Raw genomic sequence first — 26,483 nt, forward strand, 5'->3', positions numbered from 1 at the left:
AAAAAAGTATCTGAAATTTCTATTTAATCTCTTCGAGTAAAGTGTCTTTACAGGATTCGGGAATCGTGGCCGTGATTACTTCAACAGCTTCCTCACCGAGGATGAAATCGTGCGCTAATTTCACTAGAGCTATTCCGAATAACAAGAAAATCAAATTTGTAACGATTACCACCACGCTTGGACCGTATACTTTGTAAAGAGTTGATATGAAAATGGGAGACGTTATTCTCGCTATGCTCCCCATGGATGTTAGAAAACCCATCCAAGTTCCCTAAAAATGAAGAAGAGTTGAAGTGATTTGAGATAATTATGTGAGTTTTGGTTACCTGTTGCCTGGATCCTAGTACTTTTGAAAATATGGCCATGATTAAAGTAATAGCAAAGGAGTACCCGATATTCTCCAAGACGTTTCCAATGATGAACTGATGGAAGAGGACTCGCCTCTCCGTTGAGCACCAATCCTGGCTCTTGGGACATCCGATGCGAGTGGCGTTTACGTTTAAATCAGTGTCGTCGAAAACCACCAAAGATCCGCCCAAAGGATAAAAGCAAAACCTTCCAACCACCAGGAGGACCATCCCAAAAATCAGCAGTTTCATTTCAGAGACCAGCTTACAGATAGGGTTTATAAGGAGGATTGAGATGAAGGATATTGCGGCTGTTACGCACATGACTAAAGAATTCAAGGTAATTGCTTCGGGTCGGGTCATGGCGAACTCGTCCATCGCCATCGGAGTGCCTAGCAGTTTGGTAAACATGAAGTTGAACGTGACGCAGAAATTCATCACGATGAACACCCACGCCAAGTACTTGTAGTTTTTAGAAGTGTACGTGTTGTTGTCGTCGCCGTTATCCTCCTTCAACATGCTGTGCTCTTTGAATATGGCCGGATGAAAAAGGATTATATTTATAACTGTGATGATGAAAACAATCCAACCGATGGCTGTGTACATATCCAGCTTTAGCTTATTGCGAATCAGCCAAACTCCTTCATCTCCGAGCGGAACCACTGCGAATTGAAGAGCCGGTCCCAAGGCTAAGGCTATGGTAGAGCAAGATGATAAAATAGAAACGGCCTTCCTCCGTTCCCTCATCAACGTCGTGGTTGATACGTGAGAGCGGCATAGCGTTATACAGGCTAAAATAGTAGAAGCATTAGTTAAATTCAAGGTGCCAAGGTTGAATGCAGCGACCTCCTCCAGTCCCGGCGAGGAATCTCGAAAACAGGAACCAATACTTCCGATGATTATCAAATGTCTCCAAGGTGGCATGGATGATGTAAGAGATCAGGCAGATTATCAGACTGACCACAAACGGAATGCGCGTCGATTTTAAATAGTTACTCCAGTATCCCAAGATCGGTGCGAAGATCGTCTGTCCGAGGGCACTCAATCCCAGCAAGTATCCCAAATTGCTTTTGTCCGCCGATGGATCCAACTATAATTAATCCCACACTTTCTCATGCTTGTTTGACGTGCACGAGCCGCGGCCTAAATATATCCCGTACCTTATTTAAATACGGCCAAATCCCGGTGATGATAGTGCTATAGGCGAAGACGACGTTGAACTGGGTGAAATAGACGATATAGTGGGACACGAATCGTTCTTTTTGCTCCTTTTCCGTCTGCACCCGCAACCCCGCATTACTGCTCCTCACGAAAAACGACATTCCTATCCAAGAACTGAATGCTGTGCGGTGTACGTAATTATAAAATCAAGTGCAAGCGAAGTATATTTGTTTTGAACTATACATAGAGCTAACTGCTAAACGGCGGCAGACACAATGCGTGCGTTTGATTCAATCCACAGTGACAATAAAGAGATAAACTACATGGAATTTAAGCAGAGTAAATATTAATGAAAACTTTCGTTACTCAACACAATCACAGCGTTCGCTGGATTTCTCTCAAAACCATTGTATTCGCTTCCACAAAAAATTGATATTTACATTAAGCAAAATGATAAAAGTCGATATCATCAAGTTTCTTTAAAAATATGTTTAAAAAAAAATGCGCTTGGTATCACATAACGTTTATTGCACTATTTATATGTATATAAAAGTATTAAAATAGTTTGTTTGCTATAGTTTACAAAAAACAAAAACTGAGTGAGTCTTAAAGATAAGTAAAAAAAAATAAATAAGTACGAAAACACTTGCGTAACAGATCATTGATTAATTAAAAGAGAACTACAAAACAATTGAGCTAATAAATCGCATCATGCGTCTGTCTTGGCGGTCAGAGGAATTTGCACGAAGCTATTCACTTCGTTCAGTTCTGTCCCTTCCTCCTCCTCCCGGACAATCTCTTTGGGAAGCAATCGATCGGTGAAATAAATCAGCCAAATCATGGACACCAGCATCATGAGCGCGGTGAACCCGAACGTCCAGTTTGTTCCGTAAATGGTGTAAATGTGAGTCACGAAAACGGGACCCATGACCCTTGATAAACACCCCGAGCCGGTCAATAGACCCATCCAAACTCCCTAAACGAAATAGTAGAGATATTATTTTAAATATATTTTTAAAATTTGCACTATTTACCTGTGGTCTAGGTCCTAAAATCTTTGAAAATATCGTCTGTATCAGCGTCACTCCGATCGGATAGCCAAGGCATGTGAGGAGGTAGCCGAAAAGGAACTGGAATAGGGTCATGACCCTTGTATACAAACACCACTCTTGACTCGACGGACATCCAACCAGAATGGATTCATCGCAGGCGCTTTCGGTGATGTTCAATGTATAATCGTAAAATTCTGTAGCATTTATCACATTTAAGCTGCTATTTTCACAGTTCATCAGACGATTCGAGTCGTCGTACATGACTGGGTAACCGTCCCCCCAAGGAATGTAAACGGCCCTTCCAAGCAGCATGAACAAGAAGCCGCCCCAAATCATAACTTTGTTCTCTGGGAACCAACGGCACAAAGGATTGATCATTGCGAAGCAGATTATCGCCAGAATGCCGCCGATTGACATAAGTATGCCCATGTAATACATAGCCTCCGACTTGTTCCACGCAAACTGATCCATCGTCAAGGATGTGCCCAAAGTCTCCAACAGCATAAAATTGAAAACGAGCACGAAGAACGCTCCGATAAGCGTCCAGGCGCTCAAATAATCCGGTTTCAGCCACGTCTCTTTCTCATTTTTGGCGCCCTGCTTCATCATCGCCTCTTTACCGGCGATCTTGTGCTCCTTGAAAAAATAAGGCAGGAACAAGCAGAAGTTCACCACCGACAGGAAAACGTTAATCCAACCGGACGCTGTGTACATATCTAGCTTCAATTTATTTGGAAATAGCCAAACTCCTTCATCGCCCAGAAAAACAACAGCCGCTTGCAAGGCAGGTCCAATTATAAAGCCGAGAACCTGAGCCAACGATATCATAGAAACGGCTTTAGTCCTTTCCGAGAACTTTGTCGCAGCCGAAACGTACGATCTGCAAGCCGCGATATTAGCTAAAATAATCAACATTAAACACACGTTTATAATCATTTTAAAATCTAAAAATTACCTGAACTCACGCCAATTAAGAACCTTGTCCACAACATCCAATACTTCCTGTAACCGCTAAATAGCTCCAACGAAGAGTACATCGCACTGGCCACTGTGAAGAGCGCCAAGGATGTCAACATGGGTAGTCTTATGGTTCCCAGTTTGTTGCTCCACCATCCCACAAGAGGAGAAAACAGCATTTGAGCAAAGGGGTTCGCAGCAACCACGTAACCCATGAACTCCTTTCCAGCTGTCGGATCTAACTAAACCAAAAATTGAACAATTTCAAAAAATGGTACAAACTTGCTCTCCAAAACAAACTTACTTTATCCAAATAAGGCCAAACCCCGGTGATAATAATACTAAACCCTAACGAAATCAGGAACATTGTGAAATAAATAATGTAAATTGACTGCCATCGCTCTTTGTTCTCCTCTTCGGTTTCCAGATCCTCCAAACCAGGATCCTCGACTTTTTCCGCCTTCAGCCGCAGAGTCTTCAGTTTATTCTTCAGCCCCATAGCTCTGCTAAAATTTATTATTATTCGGTCAATAACATCAAGCAATATTATTACTACTTTATTTTTATTCACACAATTTCCAAAACAATAGACACGGAGTCAATCATCTTACATTTTTTAAAACAAATGTAAATAAACCGACTCGAGATGAGATGATGATAAGGCGAATATTTCTCCTCTGATAAGGATAACGCCGTTGCTACATTATTTTGCTTCTTCTCCGTATGTACATTCGGATTTGTATTTATAATTGACCTTCGAGTTCGAAACTTACCATTGAACTCGCGCTGGCAAATGAGAATATTTACAAATGCGCACTGTTTGCGCTAATGACAAATCGTTGTTGCGACTATACTGCTTCTTTGTTACACACAAATAACGACATAAGTGTGAAAACGAACGTTCACCAGTAAGCCAACAGTTTTCTTATTTTTACTTGAACAATTGTACTTTCTATAATTTAAGTACAATTTTTTAGTACAATTGAGTTTGAAGATAGAAGATTTAATATTAATGATACAAGTATCAATTATTGAAACCTTAAGTGATCATAGACACAAATACTATGATGTTTAATAGCACCATTAATTAAATGAAATAAATTCACTTTAATTAAACATCTTCTTTTACATTTTTTTTATATAACTTTCTGCACTATCTGTTTATTGCATTTAAATTCTATATACTAAGCATGTATGGTTTCCTGTAATCTAATTTAGTTATTTTCAGTATTCATCCAAGTTCCTTCGAATATCTTTAATCTCTTCTAATAATATTCGCTTACATCAAAACTTTCTTTCAAGAGGAAATGTAACCCAGATATACAGTTTTCTCAAAATTTCATTCATATTCCTACACTTTCCTTTAGTCTCCTCCAATATTTCTTGCATATATTAACACATTTTCTACAAGAGAAAATGCAACCTAGATATGAAAACTGCGCAACCTCAATTTCTCCGACCAGTAAATCTTATTTTCATTCCTACTTTTCCATTTTTTTCTTACCATTAACTGAATCCACACTCAGCCATTTAAATAATTAAAACCTATATATAGCATCCTATTAAATCAATTAATTTAAATGAGAAACCAATATCGTTTCGAAAAGCAATAAATAACATTTGCAATCATCTATGTGCAATACTAACAAGTAAATGAGGGCACATAAATACTTTGATACGTTCGCAATAACAAAATGATTGAAGTACGAATTAAATTATGTAAAGATTTGTAGCGCAAGTGATGCAGAATGAATAAATAATTACAGATCAAAACCTGTTCTCATCTTGACCATCATTCAAGAGAAATTCAATCCATAGCATCACGTTTCATGTACAACATAACGTTCATTGCGGAAGTCATTGAACTGCTGCTTTTGTTGCACTTGCATTTGAGCATATGTTCAAGTTCACTTAATCTAATAAATAACTTGCACATCATTTAAAATCATTAACAAAGACGACAGAACCATTTGAATAAAAAACAAATAGATATTATGATAATTAGTTTTACTATTGAATACTGATTCATATAATGATTTCAATTCAGTTTGTTTACAAAAGGATGCAGCGTGCAAAGTGTGTTATTAATTCGAGGTCATTGATAACTACAATATTATTTTGCAACTTTTGACGAATGTTGCATATTGTATAACTTTCTTTCTTTATTGAATGTATTTAAGTTGTCGTAAGTAGCATGAGTTAATGTATGTTTATTTGCGATGTTTTCTTTGATCAACTACCAATATATACCACAGTCGTATTTGAATTATAAATATTTTTAAATGAAAGCAATGCAGTTCATGCAGACAAAGACAAAACTTCTGGTTATTATTGGAGACAAAACATTTGTTTGCCGACAGGAAACAGGAAGTTTTGGATGCACTTCAGTTGATAATGCTTAATAAAGGCCGCCCAACGAGTCACTTGTTCTACGAAACAGTCTGACAAAATTATTTACAAACCACTTCATTGATTTGTCCGAAATATTTCACTGGGCGTACTTATTCTAAAATCATACTTATTCTAAAGTCCACTTTAATTTTGATTCGACGAATTTAATAAATCATTAAAAAATAATCAATTACTGTTAGATCAATTATTACATCCAAATTAATTCAATATTATTCATATAGTTAACAGAAATAATTAGATTAAAAACAAAAACTATTGAAATCGTGTTTTACATTTTAAAATATAACTTCCTGAATAAAAAATAGAGCGTTTAAAAAAAATTATCGGCTATTTGAACTTTAAGGTCACGATCCTTAAGTGTGTAGAAATGTATTCTATCAACTGCATAAATGTATATTTTTTTTACTCGATGTAGTTTTTTTTTAAATATAGATATTTATTCAATTCAAAACAATAGAAAATTTAAATTAAATACACAATAATCGTTTCAATTCGTTGTAAATAAGTAGTTTAGATTTAATAAATAATTTCACTTTGAATTTCACATCAACTTTCTTGCGCCACTTTGCTTTCTATCCATCACAACTGATCCACTTAATTATTATTCCTTGTAGATTATTTGAAATTATTTATCATGCACGAACAAATCAATCGTCTATTGGATGGATTTATCATGTAGAGTGAGTTAAGTGCAGATTCCATTGTGACTTACTTGTCTTTGTTGTTTCCGTCTTTGTCTCTGATTCGTTCGAGTTGAATGAAGGCACCGTTTCAAGTTCGGCCAGTCATAATAGTGCCCTTTTTTACACTGACCAATAAAGAGTTGAACCTCAGCAGCGACGAAGAGTAGTTCTGTCTTTATCGAAAGCGCGCACGCTCGATCCGATGCGTGCAGTGGTCGGAATGGGATATTTAGTCCAGTCGGGTAGGAAAACTCGTATAAAGGTCAACAAACAAATAACAACACGCCAGTAGTGTCGTGGCTCTATCTAGCCAAGAAGGATCACACTAGCAGCCAAGTAGACTTAAGTCTGCATTTTTCGAATGCCCAAACGATTTCCGAATGAGACCAACATTAGACTGCAACTCTATTATTAGAAAACTTGTTTTTTTTTTCCTTCGTTTTCTTTATTAGCTTTTTAGCATAACGTTTAATGAGTAGTTGTTAATTGAATATAACCGAGGAAACGAATTAAATCTATTATATACTTAGACCTTGAGGCAATCGCAACTCTAATCGTTATCTTGAATACAATAAATCTTATTACTTTTACAAGTTTGGTAATGTAATAAATATAGCATAACAAAGTACACTTGATATTTAGATTTAAAGCATATCTAAACACGCATGTATATGCTTTTAGTTATTTAATGAATCAAGTAATGGAATAAAATGTTTTTGAATACTTCATTATTTTACCGAAATCAAAAGCTTGGTGGTAAATGAAAATCAAATGTTATAACAACTACAAACAATGATAATAAATATATTAAAACTATGAATAAAGTATAATTTAAAAGAATGAATATAGACTTAAACAGGTTTGTTGCGATTTGAAATTGGGACATAAAAGAACTATGAAATTTCTGAAATAGAAACAATTTAGTGTTGTAATAAAGTGTTGTTTATTTTGTTAAAATTTATCCAAATCGTTCTCGTCCTGCGTCAGTCGCACTAAATAAATTGTAAAATAATTTAATACTGCCTAATATAGAAATTCGTTTCATAAAAGCATTTTGAAAACAAACTATATATAACAAAACATATTAACAAAAAAAAAATAATGCACTGTAACATTAATAAATTATCACCATCGTAAAAGGAATAATGCAAAGTGACTTCACATAATTAAGCTTACAAGATAAAATAACAAAATATAAATTTAAAATCAGTCGTCATTAAATGAAGATTCAACTCAGCAGGTCCATGATTTCGTCCGGGGAGAGCGCGTTCTTCGTCTTGTTAGAATCCTGCGGACTCTGCAACATCATTTGGTTCATGCTGGTCTTGCTGTTCGACGATGCAGGTATTAAACTATCCAGGGCACTCCAGTTCTTGTTGTTCGAATTATTGGTATTGGTATTCGACCAGCCGGTGTAGTTGGCGTTGTTGTTCCAGTTGTGATTCGTTGCAGTCGGGTTGCTCATGTTCATGCCTAAACTGCCAAAGGAATTGCTATTGAAATTCTGGTTGTTGAACGCTGCTGGTTTGGGCATAGCATTCATGCTCGTGTTTAAACTGAACGGCTGAGATTGCATGGGTTTGGGCTGCTGCTGAGGCGGAGAGGCTATTTGCGGTATGAAACTGTTGCTCATCCGTAAATCTGCAGAGAGATCTTTGATGATGTTCTGTTGTTGCTGCTGTTGCAGTTGTGGCTTTGGAATTTTAGGTTCCAAAGGCGCCTGCTCTTGCAGTAATTTCATGCTGTTCTGCTGCTGTACCAAACTTTTCTTCTCTTGCAAACTCATCGAACCGCCGGCGAAATTATCCAAACCTAAACCGCTGAAGGCCTGATTCAGATCCATGTTAACTTGCGGATTTACTTGAGGCATCGTTGACTCCAGCGCTTTACGTTCCTGCTGCACAGTGTTCAGCTGTTCCAGTTTAACCCTGTGCTCGGATTCGACCATCTGGAACATCTGCTTAACCAACGCAACAAGCGCATTGAACTGAGCCAGGCTTAAGCCGTTCTCTATGCACAGCGGCATGAGGAACGGCAGGATTCGAGTAGCTATTATTTCCTTGCTTATACCTAATTTCTTGTGGTTCAGCGCCAGCTTGTAAATTCCCAATATACCCATGAGAACAGCTGGTTCTCTCGATGGAATTTGCGGGAGGAATGGTAAAATTTCGTCAAGAACCAACCACTTGTCAAGGTTTTCCAAAATCCTCCCTATACACAGTAAACAATTAACACGCACTGAAAGGTTCCCGGTACCTAAGCATAGTTTCTTGATCCTAGGCAGCAAACTGTTTTTAACATTAGCGTGATCCAGGAGCCCAGCGAACGTCGGTAACACCGTCAAACATAACTCGTGTATCTTCGGAGTCTCCGAATCCAAACCTCTATATAACATAGGTAAAACATGTTGCTGCACATCTTCCGCTGGCGTCTGCTTCAGAAGCAACTCCATTCGCTGCAGGAAGATCAACAGGATCTGAACGGGCTCGGTCAGTTTCATTACGGCTTTCAAATATGGCAACACGCATTTAATATACGATTGCTGCGTGCAATTCTGAGCAATATCCATAATGCTGGGTAAAACAAAAGGTACCATTGCAGGTTGCTGAAGATCCCTCACCAAACACGGTAATACCCTTTGCAGACAAACCCTGTGCGGTAATTTCGAAAGGGCTTCCGGCAATCCCTTGTAGAATTGCGACTTCTGTAAATTATCCCATTGCAGCAAGGAATCCAAATAGTTCAATGTCTTGACACCAACATCTTCAAAATAAGGTATCTAAAACATATTCATAATTAATTAAATTATAGTAAAACTTATAGAAAATAATTACTTTAATAAATTGATGAGCGTCTGGTCTTACATCTGGTGTTACATTCAACATCATCTTAACATACTCTCTTAAAGCCTCTGGTACACACTGCAGCTTATTGGGGCTAAGTTGCTTCATTTGTTGTATTCTAGCGCGAAATTGTTGGATATCCTTCACTTTACTTATTGGTTGATGGTTTGGTGAATGGAGCATGAATGCAACCATTCCAAGAGAGAATATATCACTTCCATTGACATGACTTTGTGTAAGAATACATTCAGGCGCCATAAAATCTAAATTCGGTTGAGCCACTTGAGGTAAAACAGGGCTGTATTCCTCATATGGATAAAAGGGAACAGCATTTGGGGGGCTAGTGTTGTGTACACAGAAATCAAAGCCAAAAATCTTCCATGCCCCTTGCTGATTGATCATAATACTTTCAGGTGAGATGTTTTTATGCAGCAGTTTAACATCATTATGCAAGAATGCAAGGCCTTCACCAATTTGGAGCAGACCATACTTGATTTCAATATCATAGAATTTGTAGTCAGTCATGCTACTATTCACTTGGGGCATGTTATATGTATCTCCAAGGATGTTTGCTAAACTTGCAAATACAGGTTCTGTGGCAAAGGCTAAACTCTCTCTGCTCTCCTCAAGTGGATGCTGCACTGTAAGGATCTGAGGATGACGAATCTTTGTTAACTGCAGCACTCCCCTTCTCAAAACCTCCAGAACAATTTCCTTATCATTTTTATTATACCTATCTAATTGCTTTTTCTCAAACACAAATATTGAGGCTTCCTGCTTTGTAGAACGTTTTGTTCCTTTGTAAATCTTCCATAGTAGCCCTACAATGAATGATTTATGATTTGTGGTAGTTGCAGGTGATAGATCATTTACCTGGTCCTCCAGAAGCTATATGTGAGCTTGCGTCGAATTCCCTGGTCACCGGATTTCCAGGCAAAACACCAGACAGCTGAGAGACTGTACTACTAACAGAACTACTCACCTGGGAGTATATTTTATTGAAAACATCCATTATGATACAAAACTAAACCATTTGGGACAAAAAGTCACAATATGTCAAAGTGACTCATAACAAGTGTCAACAAAATTTTGTAACCAACATACAAAAGTTACAATATAAGCTGCCAACTTAACTTAATAACTTTAAAATTGTTAATTTACGTAAATTACATATATTAATATATCACTACAAAATTAAAGACTTATTTACAAAAATTTAAATTGAAATAAGATTAATCATTTAAAGGAAATACATGTGTATAGTATGCAACTAAATATACACGGTCACCTGCTCAGATTTGCATTCGATATCGATACTATTACTATCGTTAAAAGAATAGTCCCTTCTGGATAGTATTTATAAAACAAATAAATTTATTTATAAAAATATCAACAGTTATAAATATATTAAAAATTTGTAATATATTGCTTAAAAGACGAGTTTTTCAAACTCTTGAACAAAGTAGCACGCCAACTAATAGTTTGCGGACCCTGCACCACTGGCCTTTCCAAATTTCTCAGTCTAATGATTCCCAAATTATTAATGTCCACCTCGTAAAAGTTCATAAATTATAAAACTATATTATTTTTAATTTGATTGCGCTAAACTTCTTAAGGTTATATAACTGTAATATATATTGAGCTTAAATAACATCCAGAATTGTGCAATGGTGTTAGTAAACTTGTTGAATTTGGTTTTCGCCTCGTCGATGCGTTGCTTGTAAACGGACTTTACACAACATTGGGACATCACTTTGAATGCACCTTGCCTGGAACCGGTCTTCAAAGTATATTCAATGCCACGCATTAAGTCGTTAGTCTTCAAAATCAGCAGCAATTCACGATTGACGCGATCCAGCACGCCCGATATATCAGGTAGCAAGTTGGGAAACTCCTTTTGGAACAGGTCTTTCTCACCGGACGTCGGTTTCTTCCTAAAATGGAAGTGGAGTTAATAAACGCAACACGTTTGGTTGACTACAAAGTTCTGACTTTTCGATTCCGGACATAATAGAGTCCCACGTTCTTCCCGTGATCATGCAAGCGAAAAGCCCGTACAGATTCCCTTCGACTCCCAAGTTCTTGCAATGCTGCCGCATAGCCTTCCTATCTCTGTCCAGTATACTCAACCAGAGATTCGCATATTCAATCATCGTGTGTCGGCTTAAATTCTATAAAACAATAGTTAAAAAAAAGATACTTATATTAAAATCAGAAATTACAGCATATAATCCATGGTCTAAGAGAACTATATCACAGTTTCCTTGCTCATTCTTTCTGACCAGGATGTTTCCAGGGTGAGGATCACTGTGCACAAAACCATTGATGAAAATCATATGGGAGTAAAGTCTGCCCAACTTATCAGAAATCTCATATGCACTAATCTTATTCTCATTGATGTACTTCAAATCATTGACTTGTCCACCTTCCACATAGCCCATGGTGAGGACTCTTGAAGTTGTGTAATCCCATCTGTATAATAAAATGTATACTATAACATAAAATATGACCTACATATTTACATGTAATGTGATTTACCTGATGTTGGGTATTTTAAGCCAAGGCAAATGCGAAAACATGCGCGCAACTTTCTCCGCATTTCTTCCTTCCAATTCAAAGTCAAGCTCTTGTGGAATATTTTTCTTGGTCTCATCAACCAACCATTGGAATTTGAACTCTGGAAACACCCAGCTTACAACTTTAACCAAAATTTCCATGGTCTTCATGTCCACCCTGGAATTGCCCTGCACATAGGGATGCTGCACTTTAACAGCCACTGTTGTGCCATCATGCAGCTTAGCTTTGTGCACCTGAGCTAGAGATGCTGTACCTAATGGTTCTATGTCAAACTCAGCAAATATTTCTTTGGGATCAGCCTTCAAGTCTTCTCTAATAACTTTGTAAACATCATCTATGTTGTTTGGTGGTGCATGACTATGCAGTACCTTCATTGTTTGCACATATTCCTTTGGTAATAGATATTCTAAAGCAGCTACATGCTGCCCAACTTTAATGTAAACACCTTTATTCTTACAGCAAAGATCCAACAGGTTTTCTGCACCCTGCAGATGGCAGTAACTCTTCAAATCTTTGTACTCAGTTGACTCTTTGTCCAGGTCATGTTTGTACAGATTTCTCTTATAAATTGCACCTATTTTGAACACTGTAAAGGCTGCTCTTCCTAATCTCACTACACCAATAGAATCTAAAGTGTTGTTGCTATTATTTAGGGCATATAAAACACTGCCTGAGGCGGCCACCACACTGCCATACTTGAGTAGTCTACTTGTTCTTGTGGACAACATGTTGTACAATGTTTCAACAATTAGAAATCTTATTGTTTTATACAAGGAAGTGACATATTTTAAAAAGCAACCACCAAATAGTTTCACTTACATTGCTTATGCAATGACCTTAACCTAGAATTAGAACATTTAACTTCTACATTCGCATGTTTTATACATTTCTGACGTTATTAAACATTCTTCATTTTAATACTTAAGAAATTATTTCTGTATATCAGCTAATAATCATTTTTTTTTTAAATTGCTAATGCAAATAAAAAAAAAATATTGGTATTTCAATATTATTTTGTCAAAAATAACTGTTACACATGAAAGAAATACATTAAAATACATGTTTAATATTTCTATTCAAACAGGTTGCTTTTATAATATTTTTTTTTTCATTTATTTTATAATTAAAATTTATTTTAGTATGTTGGTACATATGATTGCACCAAACATACTGCAGTAATTTTTGTATTTTGTAGTTGGTTATAGTTGCGTGTCTGAAAATATTTATGAGTGGAATAGATTGCAGTCGGTTTTTAACCGGTCAGATATGTTTGGAATATCAAAAATTGTGTAAAAGCAAAGACTAAAATGTATTCGGGCAGTGACTCCACTGAATCACAAAACTACACCCAGTGGGCGTTGAATCCGTCGACTTACCAGAACGTGTCCAATGAGCAAGTGGATTGGGCTGCATTGGCCCATCAATGGATTATTATGAAGGAGGCTGGGCCTCCAATACCGGAACCTATCGTAGTTCCGCCACCTCCTGTGATCAGCAAACCTAAGAAGGAAGTGATTGCAGAGGGTGGTGAGGCACCTATGGATGTTGTTAATGAGGATGATCTTCCGGCACAGTGGTCTGACCCTGAGGAGGGATTGAATTGGAACCAGCAGCCGTGGGAGTGGAACAACTCCTGGTCTGGAAATCCACCATCAGTTCCACCACCAAAAGCACCTTTGCTTCCAACACCTTCCTATAATAATTTTGTCCCACCCAAAGAAACTGGAACACCTCCAGTAACAACAGCAGCTGACACTCCAACCTATGGGTAATATTAACATTGAAATGTTTAGAATGACTTCATGCATTAATTCTTTAGTTTCAACTCTGTGGGTTCACCTGGATATTGGACTTCATCTGGGGCTAGTTCAAAGGCAGGTGTGAAACCGCACAACAAAAGGTACAGCAAAGTCAACCTACCATTGCCTCCTGCCAAAGCTCCCATAACATTGGATGCAGCTAAACGCAAGCAATTACCAGCATGGATCAGGGATGGTTTAGAAAAGATGGAACGTGACAAAATCAAACAATTGGACAGAGATAGAGAGAAATTGGATAAGGATGAAATTGAGGAAAAGGCTAGATTAAGGGAGAATGCTTTGGAAATATTGAAGAGCACTGTCAAAGAAGTAGAATCCACCAAAAATGTAATATGAAAGAAATGTACAATCATTATTATTGCTTATTGCATTCTTTGTTTATATTTTAGAGTGCATTTGTTGAGAATGATGAATCTGATGATACACCAGTAAATTCCCCACCAAGATCTCCAACACCATTAACTTATGAGGAAATGGTGTGTATATTTTAGTAAGTAATAATTAAATATTAATAAATTATATTGTTTTTCAGATGTTGAAGGTTAGGAGAACGATGACAGAAATTTTATTAAAGGTAACAAATCGTGAAATACAAATCATATGTAGGGAAGAGCTGCAGCGACACATAAGAAAGATGCAAGGTATTGTGATGTTGGAAATAAAGACTGAAATTAATGTGCAATTTATACAATTGGCCTATGATATATTAACTCATATTTATATATACTTATTTATTTATATATTTGTTTGTCACAGTTTAGTTATTATTTTATAATTTTATACAAAAGTTGTCACTGTTTGTGAGACTGTTGGCAGGGTGAAAGGATCTAATATGTGTGTTTATGTAAACTTCAGCCTCAGACCAACGTGTATCTGCACCCACCGGTGCGAACCTTAGTAACAAACTCGGTAAGTTACATAGTGCCTTTTCTCAGCATCTAGCAAATATATAGTGCATTCAGGGTTTTCATTAACTCTGTCCGAATGTGTACTTTCTAACATATATTTATATATCTGCTAATACTGATTTTATTTATAAAACGAACATCCTTTCCAAAGGATTCAGAGACTTTTTTTTTCTCTAACAACTAGACTTAGTTTAGTAATTTCGTTCTTTTGTTCTTTTTGGCTAACATCTTTGATTTGACAAATTGTTTATCGAGAAGCAATGAAACACTTATTTACTTTGAATTGAAATGCCGAACCTGGATTTTACATTCCTGTTCTTGCATTTCCGTTAATAATCTCTCCCGTCCTCTGGATGTGATTTAATTTGATCATTAATGATAACAGGTCTTGGAGCGTACGAGGAATCTGGGGACAGCAGCGGCGACAGCGATGAGGAGTCAAATAATCACGGGAGCCACGATTCCGATTCGGATCTGCGGGTACGTCTTGAAATGTTGCTCAGCTTAAGATAACGATTGTAATGGTTTTGATATTGCAGGACACTATAAGGAGAAGGAAAGAGGAGTTTTTGAAAATTGAAAGAGACATTGAAGATCGCTTGGCTGATGCTGATAGGAAAGGTGGGGATAATGATAGTAGAGCGACGACTCCGGACAGTGAAAGTCAGGTAGTCGCGAAGACATTAGGTCAGTATAATTGTTCATTTTTAAATTAGGCTTTGTGAATTTTGTTCCTCAATATTAAGATTTAATTAATCAATTTTGAAAAATGCAATGGGACTAAGATGTATACATTTATATGAAAACGAGACCCTGTTGATGCATTTATGAGAAATGATTCATATTCGAAAGTCGCTACAACAATTGTTTCTAGATCGTAGATCGAGGCGGACATCGGAGGACGGTGGAGAAGGCACGCCGCCGCCCCCGCAATCAAAGACCCTAAACTTCTCCTCGAAGAACTCGAGGAAACGGCAGTCGTCGAACTCGAGCGATTCGAGCGTAGATCGAAAGCGCGAGCGTCGCGACAAGCGGTCGCCGTCGAGCGAGTGCGGGAAACGGTCGTCGCGACGTTCCCGTTCTCGCACCCCCAAGTCCAAAAGACACAAGGCCCAGAGGCGATCGAGGTCATCCTCGAGGCGCAGGGGTGATTCACGTCGTCGGGATCGAAGGTCCCGGTATTCGCGGTCCAGGTCCCGATCATACCGTCGCCGCAGACGCTCCCGATCCGACAGCAGATCCAGGTCCCGCAGCAGTCGTCGGTACCGCAGATCAAGGTCGAGGTCGTACAGCAGCGGACGGGGTAAGAGGTCGAATAGGCATTGAGCAAAACGGCCCAATCCAGTCTCTCTCACTCTCTCTATCTCCCCCTCAAGATACTGCAGGTTGTATTTTTTGAAAATATTTACAGTTCTAATTCAAGTAAGTTTTATAGTACAGTGCGATCCCAAATACTTGACCACCTATCACAAGACATTTTTTATGTAATATATCACTATAAATAATTATAATATATTTACATTTTGCAATAATTGATTGCATTTACGTCTTGATCAATTTATTAATTACAAATGATATATGCTTTATACAATTATGAATAAATCAGACTCAATAATAAAGTTATAATTGCGTCTATAATTGCAATAATGACACTGCGTATATTTTAATATCAAAACAAAACTCGAATATTAGACAGAAACACTTCAATGAAGATTTTTAAATAGATAAAAGTAATATTTTTAATAAGAATAAAGTCCTATTTTTGGTAGAATATACATACTCACTGCTTGTAAATAAATAAATAATTGATGTCTGCACTCTAGTAAAAGGGGAAGAGAACTAATTGACAAGAAATAGAAGATTGCTATGAAATAAACCAATTACACGATGATAACATTTATTGGTTAGCTATAAAATAACATTCTCATAAACCATACTTAAAAAGCTACAATTTATGTGTCTAGTATTTTATTACTTGTCCATAATCCGGTGGTCTCATTTTGATGTTAAGTAAATATTACTCGGCAAATATTTGCGCAGCAAAAATTCTATAGCCGATTTTTGACTAATAAAATAATCATCTTGAAAATGTTAAACACACCCCTGACTACCAACTACAAGATATCTCGTAAGTTGTTTATTTGCCCAGGACGCCTACTACGAGTTGTTATATTTGTACAGATACGAGGAAGCTCGTAGCATAACAGTGTAAATATGAATAGATGGCCTCAAGAAAGAGAATAAATAATCTGGTTTTGCTTAAATGGACAAAAAATACAATTATACAAAGTTTATACAAGCAAATACATTTTTATGTTTTGTGTAAATTGGCTCTTTAGACCGGAATCTTGAAAAAAATCCGTGGCAGTCAATGCGTTAAATGGACTAGATTTATCTGTATTGAAATTACATTATCTACAAATCTCAATATATTAATGAATGAACTAGAAGTTTTAAAAGAATTATCTCTTTTTTTTATATTATTATTCTAATTGATATATGAGAAATTTATTGCATATATAATGAGCCATAATCTTTCCATTCCAATTGATATAATTATACATTGTTAATATATTATTGACTAAAGATCTAAATTTTAATTGATCAACCATATAGCATATAGCAATGAAATCAAAAAATATGGTGGAAAATTAAAGATCATGTGTTTTTCAATATACTGCAAATCTGAGAATACAATATTTAAGTTGTTTTTTATATTATTAAAAAGTTTAAAAACTATATGATCAATTTTATCAATTTATTTTTTCAATAATTGATATATTTTGGACAAAATCAAAGATACAGCAAGTAATTCAAAAGTGGGGCATAATAAATGAAGTAATGTTATATAATGCTGTTTTAATAATTTGTGTCTTTACCTTTAATATATTAGATATAAAAACGAATAATAAGTTTATAATGTAGCAATTATATTTGATTTAACATGTAATAATTTAAAAAAAATCTGAATAATTTATGAAATTATCGTTAATAACATTCATTATTTTATTGGACTGTGTATGCCTTAAACAATCTATTAGAAACGTATTGCACTCCTTAATTGTTTCTCAGTACAAAGATAATTCTAATTAAAATTTCTTCAATTTAATTTGTTTTTAGACTCAACGTACAATAACTCGTCGTTGCAATAATTATAAATCTGTCAATGTATGGTATACTTTTTAATTTATGATTTGTTATGAAGAGAATACTTCCAATTAACACGTCACAATCTTAGTATATAATTTAAAAAGCTATATTTTTCTCATTTGTTTATAATATCTTATAGCTGTAGATAATACAACAAATCCACGTATTATCTCAAAAGCAAAATGATCCAATTCTATAAAACTTTGTAATGTTTTTCATTAACAAATGTTGATATTAATATTTATATTTTTTTGATGCAGAAGCATTTTTTTATAAAAAAATATTCTAATAATACAAATTAATTGATAATAATAAAATCTAATACGTGGAAAAGATATTTCTTGAATCCATTGATAAGATATATGAAGACAGTTTAATTGTACCAAATGTCAGTGATGTGTGGGACTATTATCTACGATCGCACTGTATGACATCAATTATACTAATTATTATTTTCCTTTAGGATTTCTTGCAACGATTTAAGCGAGGCCGCAAAAATTCACTGCGATATTTATTTAAATATTAACATAGTATTTTGTTCTAAGAAACTATGACGAAAACAAAAAAAGACAAGCAAAATTAAATACTGAGCTAAACGTATATTTTCCTCTAACTCTCCTTGCACAAAAAAAAATAAAGTCGGAAAAGCTTAAAACTGGTTCTGTGTAAATGACGGTTTAGTGACAAGAATAAAAAATGTATTTAAAGTAATACGTAGATATGTTACGTACGATAATGATTAATTCGTCATATTTCCCCACACTTCTTTTGGGGTCTACATTGCTTTTTATCCTATAGTCACGTGTATATGATATGATTGTAAATTAATTGAGTGGCTGTGATTTACAACCAATAAACGGAATTGAATTAAGTTTGTAAATTATAGAAGCGAATCCGTTTATTTAGGATTTCTATATATATATATATACATATGTATAAATATATAAAATTTAATTATCGATTTTTTATATAAGTTATATACAAAAATGTATAGAACTAGTTTTAGGCTACTTCTTACTTTCCTATTTCGTATTACGAATTTTGCTAGTCAAAATTGAAACCTATATATATATATCATAGCCAGACGGAGAATTTGCTGCAATTGTTAATCAGTTATATTAATTAATGGATTAGGTTTAAATGATCAGATATATTTGAAAATTCATATGAAGTATATAAAAATCATTGCACGGATTTTTTTTTTTTGATTGATACTAAAAAAAACATCGATTTGTTCAATACCAAACATTTGTTACTGCACCTTTTAAGCACGTATTAAAATGAGAAGGAAACCTTTATATAAACGTCTTCCTTATTATTTTTTGTTTTTGGCGCTAAGGAATGATGAACAGAACGCAATTATGTTTGTTTGTTTTTTTTTTACTATATAACTTTTTATTTTATTCATGTGCAATACTTCACCTATTTAATATTACCATGTATCGACTGCTGCTGATATAAAATACAAATTACATAATCATTTCATTTTATTTGTACCTCTTACACTGTCTGTAAATCTCTATTAAACTGAAGAAGCGAAGTTGCTGTGCGTATTTGATGATTATTCAGTATGTGTGTTTCCCTGATACTTTGTACTGCATTAAACAAGTAATTATTCTTCAACCTGTACAGAAAAATAATCCTGTTTCAATGCTACTGTTTCGAACAGAAGGTCAACGGCAAAAAAACAGTTCTAATTTGTATGGAGAATATTGCTAAATTGTGCAAATTTCATATAAATTACCCAATTATTTAAAATAGCAAATTATTCAAGTACTTTTTTTAATTTATTGTACATCGCAATGTCTTTAATAATTGAACGTCCTTTGGATTTTGAGACCACGGGCATAAATATGAACTTTAATTCGTGTTGCCCGGGGTATTCGCCCGATTGACCGGTCCTAGCGACGCCTTTGGTTAAAAAAAAAATCGTTACTTTTTCCTTTAAAAATCTTTTTTTTTGTTGTATTTGGAGCAATTTATTCTTAAATTCATGGAGTTTGTACCCAATTTTCTGACAATTAGTTTGCTTACGATTTGTAGGACTTTTCAAGCACTTTATCTTGAATGCTTACTATGTTAAACTTTGTATTGGAGCCTAAATATCCGGCTGATAATTATGCTGATAAGAAATCAGAGTGTCGGGTCGTTCAATCAAGATAGATAGAAAACAGAAACGAGCATCTAATATTAATATCATTTATTATGCAATTTCGAAAACGTTGCGCAATGTGCGAAAAAATGTTTTGCGATGTCGCCGTGTAACGCAGTTTACAGCCTTTCTTTTTAAATAATTATCACCTAGCGTTACGAGACTTATCTTCATGATAAATAATAAAAAAAACATAGCTTTAAAACTAAGTGTATGTTTAATCAATATTTGCTCTAGTTACACTCCATTGATTGTACTTAAAAATATTTACAAAATCATCTCTGATACCTTCACAATAAGATAAATTAACATTAAAAAAAAATATATGAATGAAAAGAGTAATCATTTCCCGACTCGCTGCTCGCATTTGTTGTACCTCCGAAGGACGTTTATCAGTTTGTAGTCCTTCAGGTTGTGATGGCTGGGAATGTTCAGAAACTCTGTTAATCTTATCTGCCATGGGGGGTAGCCGCACAGGTTGAAGTAATCACCAAAGTAAATGCCCAGATCAGGATCAGGGAATTTGTACTGTTTCCTCAAATCCTCATCAACAGCCTGAATGCTGATCTCCAAGTTACTTTTGGATAAGTTCTTGCAAGTCTCCACCAAAGCCTTGTGGCCATCTTTCTGAGTTAAAACCTGTACATGGATCTTGGGTCCTGAGAATCCATTTTTATAAGAGCACTCTGGGTTATGCCAAATCACATTGGCAGTTTTTGGTAATATCCTCTTCACACTCTCCTTCAACTCTTCCTCATTCATTTTAAGTTTACCTATGGATGAATTTATTTACAATTTTCACTTAATTATTAATATCAATATTAAATCTTACCTTGCACATCATAGAAGCTGATGAATGAGATGCCTGCTGTTAATGACCACAGCACCAGTTTGGCCAGGTCATTGTGTGATGGCTCCTCCGTGCCAAGCAGAATTGTGAGGTGTTTAGGCATCTTCTTCAATTTGGCAGTGGCTTTCTGCAGATTGTCCAGGATCTGCGCCTCGCAGCGATTTCCCAGTCTCCATTCAATTAGCTTACATTCAAGCTGCAGGTAGATATCATGAATGCATTTGAAAATGGTGAATACTGTGTGGACGAGGTGCCAAAGCAGCTTGTAAACAAAATTCCTTTGGTGCATCTTTCCGTTCATTTCTATAACTTCGGACCAAATGCATTTTATAATTGATCGCGGCACATTTTAAATACTTCGCAGCCCACCACCAATCCTACTGTTACTACAGCACCACACTCTTGTGACTGTGACCATGAGATACAACACTTGTGACTCGTTTCATTAAATGCACAATGACGTGTAATATATTGTAATAGCAAAGTAAATCGGAGCAATCTCAATGAACCTAAGAAACCGATTAAACCGCAACTACGTGAAACATTCGCAACTTCAGATTTTATATATGTTCTAATCCCATTTATATCTAAATTAAGTATGATAAATTCAATAAACCCATTCAAAAAAACTGGGACAAGTTGGTACAACTGCTCAATATAAAATAAAGATTTTTACTTTACTTGTCCTAAAACTACTCTAAAAAGATACACCAATAATTGAAACCAAATTGCATTTTCATTTTTATTATATAAATAAAATTTTGCTTGTTTTAATTCAAAATAATTATACTGGTTTTGGGATATCTCATACTTAAAATTTGGCTAAACTGAACGTCACTTTTGGATGAACTTAACCTTATTTTTTATTTGAAAATCTTTTGATAAATGCGTATGGTTGCATATTTATATGATATAATAAACAATGGCTGGTAGTTTAATTAAAACGTGTTTTAGAAACAGAAATTGCACGAACCAAGCAATCAACTATATTAAGTTACAGAACAAGCAATACCTGCATGCAACAAAAGGTATTGAGAGAATAAATGTGCAAAATAGATCATAAATTTAAATATTTCAGTGTTGAATCATGGGGAGTTTGAATGGCAAGATCCCAAATCGGAGGATGAAGTGTAACAACCACCAAAAAAAATCATTATTTTGCTTAATATTAAAGGAATTGTTTTAGAGTGAATATAACATATATAACTAAAACTGGCGAGCGGGTGGCTGTGAGAGGGAAAGTTGGAGACAATGTTCTGTATTTGGCCCATAGACATGAAATACCCATGGAGGGTGCATGTGAGGCATCGTTGGCGTGCACCACATGCCACGTATACATTCTGAAAAACTTTAACGACAAATTACCGGACCCCACAGAGCAGGAAGATGATCTACTGGACATGGCGCCATTCCTCAAAGAAAACTCTCGACTAGGATGCCAAATTATCTTAAACAAAGATCTGGATGGTTTAGAATTGGAATTACCAAAGGCAACAAGAAACTTTTATGTAGATGGTCATACTCCTAAGCCTCATTAGATCAATCTATCAATGAAGTGTTCATTAAGGTGGCAAATGCCAGAAGCAATTTGAACTTGGGTTATCACAAACTTGAAATTCAGCAGAATTGTTAACCTTGATGATCTTCAAGCTAGTCCAGATAGGATCAACATTATTGATATTTTAAGTGAAAAAATGTGTACAGTTTAAAATTGTACTCTTTGGAATCTTATTACAAGCTTTCTTGTTATTGTTTTTATGTAAAAGGGAAATGAGAGAAAACTAGTATTTTGAAACATTTTAATAAAATATATACATATTTAACTCAATCCATTTAGTATAACTTCAAGGCATTACCCAATGTCCATACTTTGTTGATGCAATTAGTAAGAGTTTGCCTTTCGGTGTAGAAGAATTATTCCTTCTGACCATCATTCTTCGTGGTTTTCACTTCTTTTATGATTTCATCCAGTTTATACAAATCTTTTAGAGAGACTTCGCCCGTTCCGCGTTCGATTGGTTTCGGTTGCTTTGGATGCGGTTTCCATCCCAACATATTTATGATCTATAAATAAAATATTTCATGTTTACATAATCATTTTCAGATATTTGTGGAATGTATCTACTTGCTAAACAAATACATCAAAACACTTATTTTCTTGTCTTATTGGAATATTGAGTATCCAAGATAATCAATAAATCAAAAATACTTACAGTAACTTAACATTAATTGTGAAACAGAACAGTAATTGAGAATATTGTATGTGTTTACCTGAAATGTAGCTGGAACACTATTTTCTGCAGTATCTTGATCATACTTCCCATAGAGTTGCTGGTAAATAGCGGCAGCAGCAAATTGCGTGTCCCTATGCAAATGTAAGCTTCTGTTCAATGCGGCGTTGCTCTCCGCCATTCCTAAATAATATTATAAAATATCAATACAACTCTAAACCCCAAAGAGTTACCTTTCAGATCCCACATCAGTTCAAACATGGTTGGATAATTAACAACAACTTCGTCCGTATCTATAGTTAGCATCGTGAATCCGGCTCGCGTCAAGAGACTACCAATATCTCTAACTTCGGTAAATGGAGAGATATGAGGTGAAATACCACCTCTTCTCTCCAATTCCGCCAATTGCAAAGACGATCTCAACTCATACAAAGTGTCTCCTCCAAACACAGAAGCCATGAAGACACCATCCTGCTTAAGACCTTCTAATATTTTTTTAAATGCTTTTGGTAGATCATTCACCCAATGCAAATTAAGACTGGAAATGACCAGATCAAGACTGTTTGGTTCAAACTGAAATAAAAACATTCGTTATCATCAACGCCAATCCAATTCACGATAAAGTTACCTCAATGTTTTCTTCATCCAAGACTTTTTTACGTATTTTAACGCCGTCCGCGACGATTACTGAATCCAAGTTGGCTTGGCTTGTGTCACAGAGTATCAACTCCTCAATAGAATCTGGTGAAATGTGCTTCGATATGTACCCTCTACTACAACCTGTGCAATTCCTTATTAATAAGAACATTAGTACATGAAAGTCATCTGAGAAACTGACCGATATCTGCAGCAAGTTTAAATTTCCTCTTGATATCATAGACCCTGTCTGCAAGTCTGTATCCAATCTCATCCTTCAAGTAGTCATACAGATTAACATCTTTGGCCACCGCCGCCCTTTCCCTTTGCAGGGATTTGGTGTTCCTATCAAAGATATGCACTGAACCACCATCATCACTCCTTATTTGCCAATTAACTTTGCTTGTTGATGCGCATCTACATAATACTTTGTAGGACTGCTTAATACTTGTACAACGCGTTACCACATTTATTGATAATAACATGACTCTAAATTAAATAAAATTCATTGATTTAAAATTGTTTAATTCGTTAGAGGTTATATTATTTCTTTGTATTAATTGATCGATTAGGTTCACAAGATACGAATTTAAAATATATAATTTCTATATTAAAAATAAAACTTGCAACTATTTATTGATAACCAAATTCCTAAATGTTTCTTCTATTTTGAATTATTACTTTCTAGAGAAGATCTAAATAACTACAAACCAGAATAATTCGTTGTTTGTAAACGGGACTTATACAGGGTGTTAGAAATATTATAACTTCCTACTTATCATTATAGTTTTGTATTCATCGATTTTACAGGGCATATAATACTAGTTGACTGAAGAATTTATTAAAACTTCCATTAAAAATACATTTTGTGAATAATGAATTGGCAAATTTTAAAACTTAATATAGTACAAAGTGAAGTTGGGTGCATAAAAACAAAATAATAATAAACGATAACATTTACTAACACAGTTTATGAGATGGTATTGAAATTGGAAGAATTTAAAGTTGAAGATGCGCCGAAATCCGTTTATTACATTCCGAACTTCATATCCACAGAAGATGAAGAAATAATTACAAGTAAAGTTTATGGTGCTCCAAAGCCAAAATGGACTTGCTTGAAAAACAGGAGATTACAAGACTATGGAGGTATATGCTTAATCATTCAAGCGAATTTCGTATACTAATAATAACTCCTCCTAAGGTATACCACACAGAAATGGTATAATCCCAGAACAGATCCCTTTATGGCTGGTAACATACATGGATAGGGTATCTGATTTAAATGTTTTCCAACCCAGCAGAGCAAACCACTGCCTTGTTAATGAGTATTTGCCTGGACAAGGAATTATGCCTCATTTGGATGGACCAATATTCTTTCCTACAGTAACAACAATAACTTGTGGATCCCATACGATGCTGGAATTCTTGAGGGAGGAAGAGGGGGAGAGATATTTCATTTGTAAACTATTATTGGAGCCTAGGAGTTTAGTTATTTTGAAAGATGATATGTACAAAAAGTATCTACATACTATAGAGGAAAGAATTGTTGATACTGTGGATGAAAGCTGTGTGAATTTGAATGCCACTGGACACAAACTGGGTGATATATTGGAGAGGGGTACAAGGGTTTCATTAACAATACGTAATGTACCTAAAGTACTGAGGTTGTCATTATTTAATATAAAAATAAAATAAACGCTGTTATTCAGACATCGGCTCTGGACCAGGGCTATTTGTGATATCATCCAAAGAGGTGTTCATTGCATCCTCATTTTTCATCTCCTCTACCATTGTTCTTAGTTGATTTGCACTGGACACTAGTACATAGAATTGTTTCCTTCTGTTCTCCAGTTTCTGATCTATGCTTTGGCTCTCTTCCTTCAGCTCATTAAGTTCTCCATGTAAGGCAGCTAATCTCTTATCTGTGTCACTTCTTGCAGGTTGCTCTTTAATACTTTGTGCTAATAAGTCATATTGCATGCGATTCCTTTTTGATATCTTTGCATCTTCAAGGTTCACTTTACTATGCTCTATGCCTTCCTTAACATCATTGATCTTGATTTCAAGCACAGATTGGAGCTGTTTATACCTCTGCAATTGCAGATTATTTGTATTTGCTAAAACTGTAGATCTCTTTGTAGAATATTCACATTGGTTCAATTGGCATAGCAAACGATCATAGGTGTTATCATTCTCAACTTCATTAAGGTCAGAGTTTGTCCATTTTATTATGGTCTTCAGGATTGTGTTTAAACGTCTATCATCTCCTGTTCCATCTCCGTCGATTAATAAGCGACGACGAATAACTTCTTCTGCATTTATAAAATATATATTAACCCAACATTAACTACTTTATTTTCCTTTTACCACTTACCATCTGACATTGTGAGATTTAACTTTTAAAATTATTGAATCTAGATTTTACACAAAGTCCTCTTCATTAGCAAATGCAAATTCCAAATTTGTTTCTACACCTGTTTACACCATGTTATTCTCTGCATTCCAATCTTACCAACTGCTGATAATAGAAATAAATAGTCTTTACACACATTTACACAGTCTTACCACGACTACAAATTAAAATTAATTACCTCAATTTTCAGGTATACTTTTATTTTTTAGCTTATATAAAACCTAATGTTTCCTCTACAATTAATCTGAAGAAAAACCTTACATAATTTTTAAAAATACAAAAGAGTAATAT

At 35.2% G+C, this 26,483-nt stretch overlaps 10 protein-coding genes across 12 annotated transcripts; 3 read left to right on the forward strand and 7 right to left on the reverse strand.

Moving 5' to 3' along the window:
- Positions 1–4: 4 nt before the first annotated feature.
- LOC108559753 (major facilitator superfamily domain-containing protein 8-like) lies at positions 5–1,941 on the reverse strand. Its single transcript, XM_017917100.1, has 4 exons — positions 1,508–1,941; positions 1,194–1,437; positions 327–1,138; positions 5–271 (listed from the first exon to the last, which is right to left on the reverse strand). The coding sequence occupies exons 1-4, from the start codon at positions 1,667–1,669 to the stop codon at positions 20–22; spliced, it is 1,470 nt and encodes a 489-aa protein (XP_017772589.1). The 5' UTR covers positions 1,670–1,941; the 3' UTR covers positions 5–19.
- Positions 1,942–2,014: 73 nt separating this feature from the next.
- Positions 2,015–6,930, reverse strand: LOC108559749 (major facilitator superfamily domain-containing protein 8-like). Its single transcript, XM_017917096.1, has 5 exons — positions 6,642–6,930; positions 3,822–4,023; positions 3,516–3,759; positions 2,543–3,459; positions 2,015–2,484 (listed from the first exon to the last, which is right to left on the reverse strand). The coding sequence occupies exons 2-5, from the start codon at positions 4,014–4,016 to the stop codon at positions 2,218–2,220; spliced, it is 1,623 nt and encodes a 540-aa protein (XP_017772585.1). The 5' UTR covers positions 4,017–4,023; positions 6,642–6,930; the 3' UTR covers positions 2,015–2,217.
- A 606-nt stretch (positions 6,931–7,536) lies between these two features.
- LOC108559748 (SCY1-like protein 2) lies at positions 7,537–10,549 on the reverse strand. Its single transcript, XM_017917095.1, has 3 exons — positions 10,329–10,549; positions 9,447–10,276; positions 7,537–9,391 (listed from the first exon to the last, which is right to left on the reverse strand). The coding sequence occupies exons 1-3, from the start codon at positions 10,465–10,467 to the stop codon at positions 7,841–7,843; spliced, it is 2,520 nt and encodes an 839-aa protein (XP_017772584.1). The 5' UTR covers positions 10,468–10,549; the 3' UTR covers positions 7,537–7,840.
- A 311-nt stretch (positions 10,550–10,860) lies between these two features.
- LOC108559752 (uncharacterized aarF domain-containing protein kinase 1) lies at positions 10,861–12,925 on the reverse strand. The gene is made up of 4 exons (XM_017917099.1): positions 11,994–12,925; positions 11,678–11,927; positions 11,448–11,626; positions 10,861–11,389 (listed from the first exon to the last, which is right to left on the reverse strand). Exons 1-4 carry the CDS (start codon positions 12,758–12,760, stop codon positions 11,044–11,046), a joined length of 1,542 nt encoding a protein of 513 aa, XP_017772588.1. The 5' UTR covers positions 12,761–12,925; the 3' UTR covers positions 10,861–11,043.
- A 289-nt stretch (positions 12,926–13,214) lies between these two features.
- LOC108559763 (arginine/serine-rich protein PNISR) lies at positions 13,215–18,543 on the forward strand. Of its 3 annotated transcripts, none has more exons than XR_001890944.1 (9): positions 13,215–13,800; positions 13,852–14,179; positions 14,242–14,328; positions 14,385–14,493; positions 14,708–14,761; positions 15,146–15,240; positions 15,300–15,447; positions 15,635–16,182; positions 18,374–18,543. XR_001890944.1 is itself a non-coding variant. In XM_017917109.1 (8 exons), exons 1-8 carry the CDS (start codon positions 13,340–13,342, stop codon positions 16,084–16,086), a joined length of 1,734 nt encoding a protein of 577 aa, XP_017772598.1. In that variant the 5' UTR covers positions 13,215–13,339; the 3' UTR covers positions 16,087–16,247. The 3 variants fall into 3 exon arrangements, 1 of the variants encoding a protein (XP_017772598.1); XR_001890943.1 differs by having other exon boundaries at positions 13,216–13,800; positions 15,635–16,145; XM_017917109.1 differs by lacking the exon at positions 18,374–18,543 and having other exon boundaries at positions 15,635–16,247.
- Positions 18,544–20,260: 1,717 nt separating this feature from the next.
- LOC108559741 (dehydrodolichyl diphosphate synthase complex subunit nus1) lies at positions 20,261–21,511 on the reverse strand. Its single transcript, XM_017917088.1, has 2 exons — positions 20,895–21,511; positions 20,261–20,835 (listed from the first exon to the last, which is right to left on the reverse strand). The coding sequence occupies exons 1-2, from the start codon at positions 21,211–21,213 to the stop codon at positions 20,405–20,407; spliced, it is 750 nt and encodes a 249-aa protein (XP_017772577.1). The 5' UTR covers positions 21,214–21,511; the 3' UTR covers positions 20,261–20,404.
- Positions 21,512–21,766: 255 nt separating this feature from the next.
- Positions 21,767–22,740, forward strand: LOC108559762 (adrenodoxin-like protein, mitochondrial). The gene is made up of 3 exons (XM_017917108.1): positions 21,767–21,940; positions 21,991–22,042; positions 22,099–22,740. The coding sequence occupies exons 1-3, from the start codon at positions 21,835–21,837 to the stop codon at positions 22,448–22,450; spliced, it is 510 nt and encodes a 169-aa protein (XP_017772597.1). The 5' UTR covers positions 21,767–21,834; the 3' UTR covers positions 22,451–22,740.
- On the reverse strand, positions 22,698–24,335 carry LOC108559759 (NADH dehydrogenase [ubiquinone] 1 alpha subcomplex assembly factor 5). Its single transcript, XM_017917104.1, has 5 exons — positions 23,982–24,335; positions 23,772–23,923; positions 23,377–23,716; positions 23,184–23,326; positions 22,698–22,976 (listed from the first exon to the last, which is right to left on the reverse strand). Exons 1-5 carry the CDS (start codon positions 24,262–24,264, stop codon positions 22,827–22,829), a joined length of 1,068 nt encoding a protein of 355 aa, XP_017772593.1. The 5' UTR covers positions 24,265–24,335; the 3' UTR covers positions 22,698–22,826.
- Positions 24,336–24,688: 353 nt separating this feature from the next.
- Positions 24,689–25,497, forward strand: LOC108559760 (alpha-ketoglutarate-dependent dioxygenase alkB homolog 6). The gene is made up of 2 exons (XM_017917106.1): positions 24,689–24,925; positions 24,981–25,497. The coding sequence occupies exons 1-2, from the start codon at positions 24,757–24,759 to the stop codon at positions 25,472–25,474; spliced, it is 663 nt and encodes a 220-aa protein (XP_017772595.1). The 5' UTR covers positions 24,689–24,756; the 3' UTR covers positions 25,475–25,497.
- LOC108559761 (THO complex subunit 7 homolog) lies at positions 25,440–26,278 on the reverse strand. Its single transcript, XM_017917107.1, has 2 exons — positions 26,154–26,278; positions 25,440–26,091 (listed from the first exon to the last, which is right to left on the reverse strand). The coding sequence occupies exons 1-2, from the start codon at positions 26,161–26,163 to the stop codon at positions 25,481–25,483; spliced, it is 621 nt and encodes a 206-aa protein (XP_017772596.1). The 5' UTR covers positions 26,164–26,278; the 3' UTR covers positions 25,440–25,480.
- Positions 26,279–26,483: the final 205 nt, after the last annotated feature.

This window comes from Nicrophorus vespilloides, unplaced genomic scaffold (genome assembly GCF_001412225.1).
Source record: "Nicrophorus vespilloides isolate i.1.1-1 unplaced genomic scaffold, Nicve_v1.0, whole genome shotgun sequence".
NCBI lineage: Eukaryota > Metazoa > Arthropoda > Insecta > Coleoptera > Silphidae > Nicrophorus > Nicrophorus vespilloides.

Coding starts and splice junctions, on each gene's coding strand:
- LOC108559753 (XM_017917100.1), bottom strand. CDS start 1,669: ATGTCGTTTTTCGTGAGGAGCAGTAATGCGGGGTTGCGGGTGCAGACG. Junction 1,438..1,507: donor TTTGGCCGTATTTAAATAAG/GTACGGGATATA, acceptor GATTAATTATAG/TTGGATCCATCGGCGGACAA. Junction 272..326: donor TACTAGGATCCAGGCAACAG/GTAACCAAAACT, acceptor CTTCATTTTTAG/GGAACTTGGATGGGTTTTCT.
- LOC108559749 (XM_017917096.1), bottom strand. CDS start 4,016: ATGGGGCTGAAGAATAAACTGAAGACTCTGCGGCTGAAGGCGGAAAAA. Junction 3,760..3,821: donor TTTGGCCTTATTTGGATAAA/GTAAGTTTGTTT, acceptor TTTTTGGTTTAG/TTAGATCCGACAGCTGGAAA. Junction 3,460..3,515: donor CTTAATTGGCGTGAGTTCAG/GTAATTTTTAGA, acceptor TGATTATTTTAG/CTAATATCGCGGCTTGCAGA.
- LOC108559748 (XM_017917095.1), bottom strand. CDS start 10,467: ATGGATGTTTTCAATAAAATATACTCCCAGGTGAGTAGTTCTGTTAGT. Junction 10,277..10,328: donor TATAGCTTCTGGAGGACCAG/GTAAATGATCTA, acceptor CATTCATTGTAG/GGCTACTATGGAAGATTTAC. Junction 9,392..9,446: donor ACGCTCATCAATTTATTAAA/GTAATTATTTTC, acceptor AATATGTTTTAG/ATACCTTATTTTGAAGATGT.
- LOC108559752 (XM_017917099.1), bottom strand. CDS start 12,760: ATGTTGTCCACAAGAACAAGTAGACTACTCAAGTATGGCAGTGTGGTG. Junction 11,928..11,993: donor CTTAAAATACCCAACATCAG/GTAAATCACATT, acceptor TTTATTATACAG/ATGGGATTACACAACTTCAA. Junction 11,627..11,677: donor TAGACCATGGATTATATGCT/GTAATTTCTGAT, acceptor ATTGTTTTATAG/AATTTAAGCCGACACACGAT.
- LOC108559763 (XM_017917109.1), top strand. CDS start 13,340: ATGTATTCGGGCAGTGACTCCACTGAATCACAAAACTACACCCAGTGG. Junction 13,801..13,851: donor GCTGACACTCCAACCTATGG/GTAATATTAACA, acceptor TTAATTCTTTAG/TTTCAACTCTGTGGGTTCAC. Junction 14,180..14,241: donor AAGTAGAATCCACCAAAAAT/GTAATATGAAAG, acceptor TTTATATTTTAG/AGTGCATTTGTTGAGAATGA.
- LOC108559741 (XM_017917088.1), bottom strand. CDS start 21,213: ATGAACGGAAAGATGCACCAAAGGAATTTTGTTTACAAGCTGCTTTGG. Junction 20,836..20,894: donor CAGCTTCTATGATGTGCAAG/GTAAGATTTAAT, acceptor ATTCATCCATAG/GTAAACTTAAAATGAATGAG.
- LOC108559762 (XM_017917108.1), top strand. CDS start 21,835: ATGGCTGGTAGTTTAATTAAAACGTGTTTTAGAAACAGAAATTGCACG. Junction 21,941..21,990: donor ATACCTGCATGCAACAAAAG/GTATTGAGAGAA, acceptor TAAATATTTCAG/TGTTGAATCATGGGGAGTTT. Junction 22,043..22,098: donor CCCAAATCGGAGGATGAAGT/GTAACAACCACC, acceptor GAATTGTTTTAG/AGTGAATATAACATATATAA.
- LOC108559759 (XM_017917104.1), bottom strand. CDS start 24,264: ATGTTATTATCAATAAATGTGGTAACGCGTTGTACAAGTATTAAGCAG. Junction 23,924..23,981: donor TAAACTTGCTGCAGATATCG/GTCAGTTTCTCA, acceptor GGAATTGCACAG/GTTGTAGTAGAGGGTACATA. Junction 23,327..23,376: donor ACTGATGTGGGATCTGAAAG/GTAACTCTTTGG, acceptor AATATTATTTAG/GAATGGCGGAGAGCAACGCC.
- LOC108559760 (XM_017917106.1), top strand. CDS start 24,757: ATGGTATTGAAATTGGAAGAATTTAAAGTTGAAGATGCGCCGAAATCC. Junction 24,926..24,980: donor GAGATTACAAGACTATGGAG/GTATATGCTTAA, acceptor ACTCCTCCTAAG/GTATACCACACAGAAATGGT.